This window comes from Macaca mulatta, chromosome 7 (genome assembly GCF_049350105.2).
Source record: "Macaca mulatta isolate MMU2019108-1 chromosome 7, T2T-MMU8v2.0, whole genome shotgun sequence".
In the NCBI taxonomy this organism is placed as follows: Eukaryota; Metazoa; Chordata; class Mammalia; order Primates; family Cercopithecidae; genus Macaca; species Macaca mulatta.
The window spans coordinates 55,272,901-55,281,410 of NC_133412.1; the positions used below are offsets into that span (position 1 = coordinate 55,272,901).

General features: G+C 42.9%; 1 protein-coding gene and 1 long non-coding RNA gene across 18 annotated transcripts in view; one reads left to right on the forward strand and one right to left on the reverse strand.

Moving 5' to 3' along the window:
• PEAK1 (pseudopodium enriched atypical kinase 1) overlaps positions 1–8,510 on the reverse strand; it is a 305,159-nt gene that overhangs the window by 21,161 nt on the left and 275,488 nt on the right. For all 17 annotated transcript variants that reach the window (XM_015142802.3, XM_028851202.2, XM_077940025.1 and 14 more), the window contains one exon: positions 3,892–4,637. In XM_015142802.3, the coding sequence (XP_014998288.3) occupies positions 3,892–4,637 (746 nt within the window). The remainder of the gene's footprint in view (positions 1–3,891; positions 4,638–8,510) is intronic.
• Positions 298–4,317, forward strand: LOC144330022 (uncharacterized). The gene is made up of 3 exons (XR_013395830.1): positions 298–349; positions 2,323–3,087; positions 3,475–4,317. It is a non-coding gene; the product is annotated as an uncharacterized LOC144330022 (long non-coding RNA).

Here is an 8,510-nt window from a genome sequence, read left to right on the forward strand (position 1 = left end):
CCCTCCCTCCCTCCTTGCCATGTGAGGACACAAAGAGAAGGTGGCTGTCTGTAAGCCAGGAAGAAAGCCCTCCCCAGAAAGCAAATAAGCTGGAACCATGAACTTGAATTTTTTAGCCTCCAGAAATGGGGAAAATAAATTTCTATTGTTTAAGCCATACAGAATATGATGTGTTGTTATGCAACCGGAGCAAACTAAAATAACATACAGTTAGTACTCTATGACTGCAGTGGATTTGGTATTTAAGGAGGAGGGGTGGTATCCTTTGGCTTTCAAATTGCTAAATTCTACCATTGATTTTTTTTTTTTTTTTTTTGAGATGTTGTCCCACTCTGCTGCCCAGGCTGGAGTGCAGTGCCTCAGCTTACTGCAACCTCCACCTCCCGGGTTCAAGCAATTCTCATGCCTCAGCCTCCCGAGTAACTGGGATTACAGGTGCCCACGACAAGGACTGGCTATTTTTTTTTTTGTATTTTTAGTAGAGACGGGGTTTCACCATGTTGGCCAGGCTGGTCTCCATCTCCTGATCTCAGGTGATCTGCCTGCCTCAGTCTCCCAAAGGGCTGAGACTACAGGCGTGAACCACCACGCCCGGCCTACCACTGACTTTTTGTTTGCAACATTTTAAAGAACTTTTAGTCTCTTCAAGAGACAGTTACACTCATTAGACTATTCTAAATTCCCTTAGTATGGGAAGGGAATTTAATAAGACAAACAGAAAAAAGTTGTTTGTGTGGGCCAACTGGTGGTGTCTTTTGCTTTTCTCTGCAAAGGCAGGGTTCACAGAGCCCTAATAGTTTATTCCTCTAAGGCTGTATAATCAATTGGGCACTTCTGGAAATACCACAGGGTCTTAAAAGAAACATTTATATTTAGCATTTAGTGTAAAATATCCTTTTCCAAACCTGCCAACAACTCCTACTATATAACCACTGGCCACCTGTTCTTTGGAGATTGGTTTGACATCATTATAAGCAAAGAAATCAATACCAGACCACTGATTTGGGAAAGAGACAAGATTGCAAGGCAATAACACATAAAGTTAGTCAAGCCCTACTTCTCAATTGTTTTGAAAGAACAGATAGTTCAATGTCCCTTTCTGAAACAGGTACTCATCCTGCATTGGTGATTTTGCAGCAATAAGGGCCCAAGATAGATAAGGCACCATAACCTCAATTTATATAACAGGTCTTAAGTGCCATGTAGAATCTCAAAATGCCTTTTTAAACTCATCAGTAATGTATTAACTTGAATCCAGATCCCCTCCTTACAGTTTATCCCTCAATTTAATTTAAAAAGTGTGGGCTGGAGCACACAATTACTCTGCCAGTGACATCAGTCAGTCAACTGGTGTAGATACTGTAACTGCAGAGGGCAGCTAGCTGAAGGTCTGTTTCAAACATACATTCTGTCTTGATAGGTAAGGCCAATCGTTTACCTTATCCGTTAATTTGCTAAGATACCATCTGGTCTTTCTAAGCCAAATTAACATGTAAAAGTCATTTAGATATGTTAATTGCTTTTGAACCAGTGAATAGAATCAGTAAAAAGGGACTATGGGAATGGAGAACACTACCTTAAGTTTACACAGGGCTTTGTGTTTTTCAAAAACCTTTCACATGCATTATCTCACTTGATCCTACCCCCACTGTAAACATCTGAAAGGAGGAAACTGAGGCTCAAAGATCGTTGCTCTTGTAATGTAACCTAGGGAAGAAGGTAGTGGGTAGTGAATGAAATGAACACTTATTAGGGACATTTTGTTCTCTTTTAACCAAACAACAGTTCCATAAGATGGGTGCAATTATTGACAAAGCTACTAAGAGGCAGAACCAGGATCTGAACCCAAATCTTTTGGACTTCAAAGTCGACACTTTACTTATTATATTGATGAAACCTATGGCTTTCTGTTAGAGTGAATGTAACTGGGCAATAATTCTTGACATCAAGAGTTTAGCTGTTTTGAAGAAGTGGGTTTTCTGAAATAAGCAATCTACATGTAAGAAATTGGTAAGTGGCACAATGGACAAAATGCAGCTACGGAGTGAGAAATATTTGTGATTAAAACTCAGCTCTGGCAGGGCCTAGTGGCTCATGCCTGTAATCACAGCACATTGGGAGGCCGAGGCGGGCAGATTGAGACCATCTGACCAACATGGTGAAACCCCATCTCTACTAAAAATACAAAAATCAGCCGGGCATGGTGGCCCACGCCTGTAGTCCCAGCTACTCGGGAGGCTGAGGCAGGAGAATCGCTTGAACCCAGGAGGCAGAGGCTGCAGTGAGCCAAGATCTCGCCACTGTACTCCAGCCTGGCAACAGAGGGAGACTCTGTCTCAAAAAACAAAACAAAACAAAACAAAGCAAAACAAAACAAAGCAAAGCAAAACAAAACAACAACAAAAAACTCATTTCCACTACTTGCTAGATGTGTGATCCTAACCAAGTCAGCTTACTTCTTGGAGCTTCATTTTCCTCATATGTCAAATGGAGAAAAATCTTAATCTCATAAAGTTGATGTGAAGATTAAATTACATAACAAAAATAAAGTTTCAGGCACATCAATAAACATTAGTTATCCTCCTCTATAAAAATGTTTCTCTAGGGAGCAAAGGAGTTACAGAGAAGAGGTAGACAAGCATTTCTTAGCTGGTAGAGAGTAAAGTCAGAAACATAAACCATGTATGGTGGCTCCTGCCTGTAATCCCAGCACTTTGGGAGGCCAAGGTGGGAGGATCACTAGAAGCCAGGAGTTTGAGACCAGCCTGGGCAACATAGTGAGACCACCATCTCTACCAAAAACAAAAAAATTAGTCATGTGGTAGTGCACAGCTGAGGCTGCAGTGAGCTATGATCATGCCACTGCACTCCAGCCTAAAAAAAAGACAGAAACATGCAGTGAAAGGTACATAACAGACCTCGTATTTATATGTAGCCCTTGCAAAAAGCAAAGCTCAAGGGTTACCTACTTTTTTTTGAATACAGGGTCTCACTTTGTTGCCCAGGCTATAGTGCAATGACCTGATCATGGCTCACTTCAGCCCTGACTTCCTGGGCTCAGGTGATCCTCCCACCTCAGCCTCCTGGGTGGCTGGGACTACAGGCATGAGCCACCACATGTGGCTAATTTTTTTCTATTTTTTTTTTTTTGTAGAGACAGGGGTTTACCATGTTGCTGAGGCTGGTCTCGAACTCCCGGGCTCAAGCTATCCACCTGTTTCGGGATCCCAAAGTGCTGGGATTACAGCCGTGAACCACCACGCCTGGCCAGGTTACCTACTTTAAAAAGACTTCTTTGGCCGGGCACGGTGGCTCACGCCTGTAATCCCAGCACTTTGAGAGGCTGAGGTGGGTGGATCACCTGAGATCAGGAGTTCGAGACCAGCCTGGCCAATGTGGTGAAACCCCATCTCCACTAAAAATACAAAAATTAGCTGGGTGTGGTGGCAGGTGCCTATAATCCCAGCTACTCAGGAGGCTGAGGCAGGATAATCACTTGAACCTGGGAGGCGGAGATTACAGTGAGCTGAGATTGCACCATTGCACTCCAGCCTGGGCAACAAGAGCGAAACTCTGTCTCAAAAAAAAAAAAAAAAAAAAGACTTCTTTGACTTCTAGAGTTTGGGTTAAGGTACCTCCAAGATCCCATAGAATTCTTGTTTACCTCTATCTTTGCATGCAGTATACTGTTGTAATTCTGTTAAGTTACACATCTGTTTTCTCTAAATAATAAATAAGCCCCCTGCTTAATCCAGCATCTGGTAAGAGGTAGATGCTCAATAATTTGCTGAATGGAGGAATGAAGGAAAGAAAGGAGAAAAGCAGAATGAATGCATCCCAATAACAATGTACTGGTTAAGACTTAACATGAGATTTATAATATTTTCTTACCTTGACTGCATAGTTATTAAGTGGATCTTTTGCATATGAAGCAGTATAGTAAACTGCATCACCTGCCTCACAACAGGGTTTATCGCTGGTTAGCCTGAAGTCTGACCAGCTGTCCACTCCAAAACGGAGCTGGTCTTTCTGCCCAGCCATGAAAAGGTCTTCGCATTTAACAGCCAGTTTCTTCAAGGCATCTGTATGAAGGCTTCGGATTTTACCCACTACTTCCTCCCGATTCTCAAGTCCTCGATAAAGTGCTTGTCTCTGTGGCTTCTGGATGCCTCGGCCCTGTCTGCAAGAGGGCCCACGCCGGCTAGAGAGGGATTCCATGCTGTTGGAAAATCTATCCTTAATACTGAGAGTGGTTAAGCTGGAAATGCTGTTTGCTGCTGAGGGGACAGGTCTCTCCTTGTGCAATGGCCTTTCCAAGGAGTCGTAAGACTCAATGTCCAGTCCTTTGAGTTCATAGCTGATGGAAGAACCAGCACTGCTGGCATCCCAGTTGGGGTCGATATCATAGGTGGGATTAGCCATGACACAAAGACTACTTTCCATGGATTTCTGGAGGTCCTTGGAGATTGGCTCTGTATTGGCTCTTATGATCATCTTCTTTGGCAGTGGGGGTGGTGTAGGTTGGGAAGCATTGGGTGCTTCTTGGTCTGTTTTCCCTCCAAAGGCAATGGCATCATCCACAGCTCCCTTGGGCTGTCGTGGCTGCTTGGGAGGTATCATGGCTGCTCTAGATTGCCCTGTATTGTTTTTAAAGCAATAAAAAGGAAAGAGTAAGTAAAGTTTTCAATCTCATTTTATAACTGAAACTTAAGCAGAAATGAGTGAGGTAACCATGGGAATGTAAGAATAAGTCAACTCTTTAGTTCAAAATGGGAAAAGAGAACAACCAAAGAACAAATACCTAAACATTGAAGTATCCAAGCCTTGGTGGGAACAATAAATATGCATAATATCTTGGCCCTGTCCAGGAACAGGGCACTGGTTTAGGTGATGAGTTTTTTTTCCAAAAAGGAAACCAGATTCTCCAGTCCTGCCCTTCAGAGTGCTGTATTCACCACACCAGAATATTAAGGAATGACAGACACTCAAATATACTTGGATTGTGACAGAGTAGAGATGATAGCATTGTGGATAAAGAAAATACTTCGGAGCATTATTACAAACAGAATTGAAACTAGCAATGCGACCATTAGACAGGGGCTCAGAAGATAGTATTCTGTTCTTTTTATTCCAAAGTTACATTGTATTGTATATAGTACTTGTCAGATATATAACATTTTCCAACACATGAAAACAATTTCAAAAGCAATGATATTTATTTTACTATAGAGATGGATTCTGACATTGCTTAAACTGGTCTACATATAAGATTCCTGTGATTGTGGTAAGGGGAACGGTGTATATGAGCAGTCAACTTCTGTTCTGAACACGAATTCCCAAACTCTTATGTGATTCTCTTTTATTTTGGTGGGCATATACATTGTGATTTGACAGATACAATCTTTCAACATCTTTTATAAGTCCTAGTTAGAGAACAATTCATCTCTGCTTAGTTTCCAGCATTTATGATTAGAAAAAGATAAAACACATGTGTGTTTGAATACACCTTCAGGATTTATTGTATAATAGAGAGAAAACATTACTTTTTAAAGACAGAGAAATATACACAAAACTTCCATAAAGGCTATTAAAATTAGTCTTGTTATTAAAATGAGGTCTCTACTCAAGATTTCAGAGTTATAAGGCTCTGTTATGGGTTGAATTATATCCCCCCAAAAGGTATGTTGAAGTGCTAACCCCTGGTACCTATGAATGTGACCTGTCAGATGTTTTTGTAGATTTAATAGTTAAGATGAGGTCATTAGGATAGGCCCTAATCCAATATGACTGATGTCCTTATAAGAAGAAAAAACACGATGTGAAGACAGGGACAGAGAGGGAAAACACCACATGACATTGGAGGCAGAGTCTGGAGTGACACAGGTGCAGACTAAGGAATACGGAGGATTGATGGCCACTACCAGATGCCAGACAAAGGCAAGAAAGGAATCTACCCAGTGTTTTAGAGGGAACACAGACTGACACCTTGATTTCAGACTCCTAGCCTCCATAACTGTGACAGAATATATTTGTGTTGTTTTAAGACACCCATTTGTGGTACTTTTTCACAGCAGCCCTAGGAAACTCATACATTCTCCTACTGATGTTCATATAGAGTAGAAGGTGCTGGATGGTGCTGAGGATGATAATGAATAGGGGTGGTGGTTTTGTTTTGTTAAAATCATGTCCTTGTAGCATGTCAATGGTAAGCACCAATATAATCTGGGATTGTAATAGTAAGTGTTGCTTATGATAGGGATGAGTTCTGAGAGAGTTAGGCAATCTCATCATTATGCAAAAATCATAAAGAGTGTACTTACACGAACCTAGATGGTACAGCCTACTACACACCTAGGCTATATGGTATAGCCTACTGCTTGTAGGCTACAAACCTGTACAACATGGTACTGTACTGAATACTGTGGGTAACTGTAACACAATGCTAACTACTTGATATGGTTTGGTTGTGTCCCCACCCAAATCTCATCTTGAATTCCCACATGTTGTGGGAGGGACCCAGTGGGAGGTAATTGAGTCAGCACAGATCTTTCCCATACTGTTCTTGTGAGAGAGAATAAGTCTCATGAGATCTGATGGTTTTAAAAAGAGGAGTTCCCCTGCACACGTTCTCTCTCTTTGCCTGCTGCCATCCACATACGGTGTGACTTGCTCTTCCTTGCCCTCTGCCATGATTGTGAGGCCTCCTCAGCCATGTGGAACTGTAAGTCTAATAAACCTCTTTCTTTTGTAAATGGCCTGGTCTCGTGTATGTCTTTATCAGCACTGTGAAAATGGACTAATACAGTAAATTGGTACCAGTAGAGTGGGGTGTTGTTGAAAAGATACCCAAAAATGTGGAAGCAACTTTGGAACTAGGTAGCAGGCAGAGGTTGGAACAGTGTAGAGGGCTCAGAAGAAGACAGGAAAATGTGGAAAAGTTTGCAACTTCCTAGAGACTTGTTGAATGGCTTTGACAAAAGTGCTGATAGTGACATGAACAATAATGTTGAGGCTGAGGTTGTCTCAGATGGAGATGAGGAACTTGTTGCGAACTGGAGCAAAGGTGACTCTTGTTATGTTTTAGCAAAGAGACTGGCAGAAATTTGGCCCTGCCCTAGAGATTTGTGGAACTTTGAACTTGAGAGAGACGATTTAGGGTATCTGGTAGAAGAAATTCCTAAGCAGCAAAACATTCAAGAGGAGACCTAGGTGCTGTTAAAGGCATTCAGTTTTATAAGGGAAGCAGAGCATAAAAGTTCAGAAAATTTGGCTTGGTGTAGTAGCTCATGCCTGTAATCCCAGCACTTTGAGAGGCTGAGGCAGGTGGATCACTTGCAGTGAGCCGAGATCATGCCACTGTACTCCAGTTGGTGACAGAGCGAGACTCCGTCTCCAAATAAATAAATTAATTAAATTAAATATAAAAATCAGAAAATTTGCAGCCTGACAATGCGATAGAAAAGAAAGTACCATTTTCTGAGGAGAAATTAATCCCCAAGACAATGGGAAATATTTCTCCAGGGCATGTCAAAGGTTTTCACGGCAGCCCCTCCCATCACAGGCCCGAAGGCCTAGGAGGAAAAAGTAGTTTCCTGGGTCAGGCCCAGGGTCCCTGTGCTGTGTGCAGCCTAGGGACTTGGTGCCCTGTATCTTGACCACTCCAGCCATTGCTGAAAGGGGCCAATATAGAGCTCAGGCTGTGGCTTCAGAGGGTGTAAGCCTCAAGCCTTGGCAGCTTCCATGTGGCATTGAGCCTGTGAGTGCACAGAGGTCAAGAATTGGGGTTTGGGAACCTCTGCCTAGGTTTCACAGGATGTATGAAAATACTTGGATGCTGAGGCAGAAGTTGCTTGCAGGGGTCGGGCCCTCATGGAGAACCTCTGCTAGGGCAGTGTGAAAGGGAAATGTGGGCTCGGAGCCCCCACACAGAGTCCCTACTGGGGCATTCCTAGTGGAGCTGTGAGAAGAGGGCCACTGTCCTGCAGATCCCAGAATGGTAGATCCACTGACAGCTTGCACCATGCATGTGGAAAAGCCACAGACACTCAATGCCAGCCCCTCAAAGTAGCTGGGAGGGAAGCTATACCCTGCAAAGCCACAGGGGTGGAGCTGCCCAAGACCATGGGAACCCACGTCTTGCATCAGCATGACCCAGATGCAAGGCATGGAGTCAAGGGAGATCACTTTGGAACTTTAAGATTTGACTGCCCCGCTGAATTTCAGACTTGTGTGGGGCATGTAGCCCCTTTGTTTTGGCCAATTTCTCCCATTTGGAATGGCTGTATTTACCCAGTGCCTGTACCTGCATTGTATCTAGGAAGTAACTAACTTGCTTTTGATTTTACAGGCTCATGGGTGGAAGGGACTTGCCTTGTCTCGGATGAGACTTTGGACTATGGACTTTTGAGTTAATGCTGAAATGAGTTAAGACTTTAGGGGACTGTCGGCCTGATAGGTTTTGAAATGTGAGGACAGAGATCTGGGAGGGGCAAAGGGTGGAATGATATGGT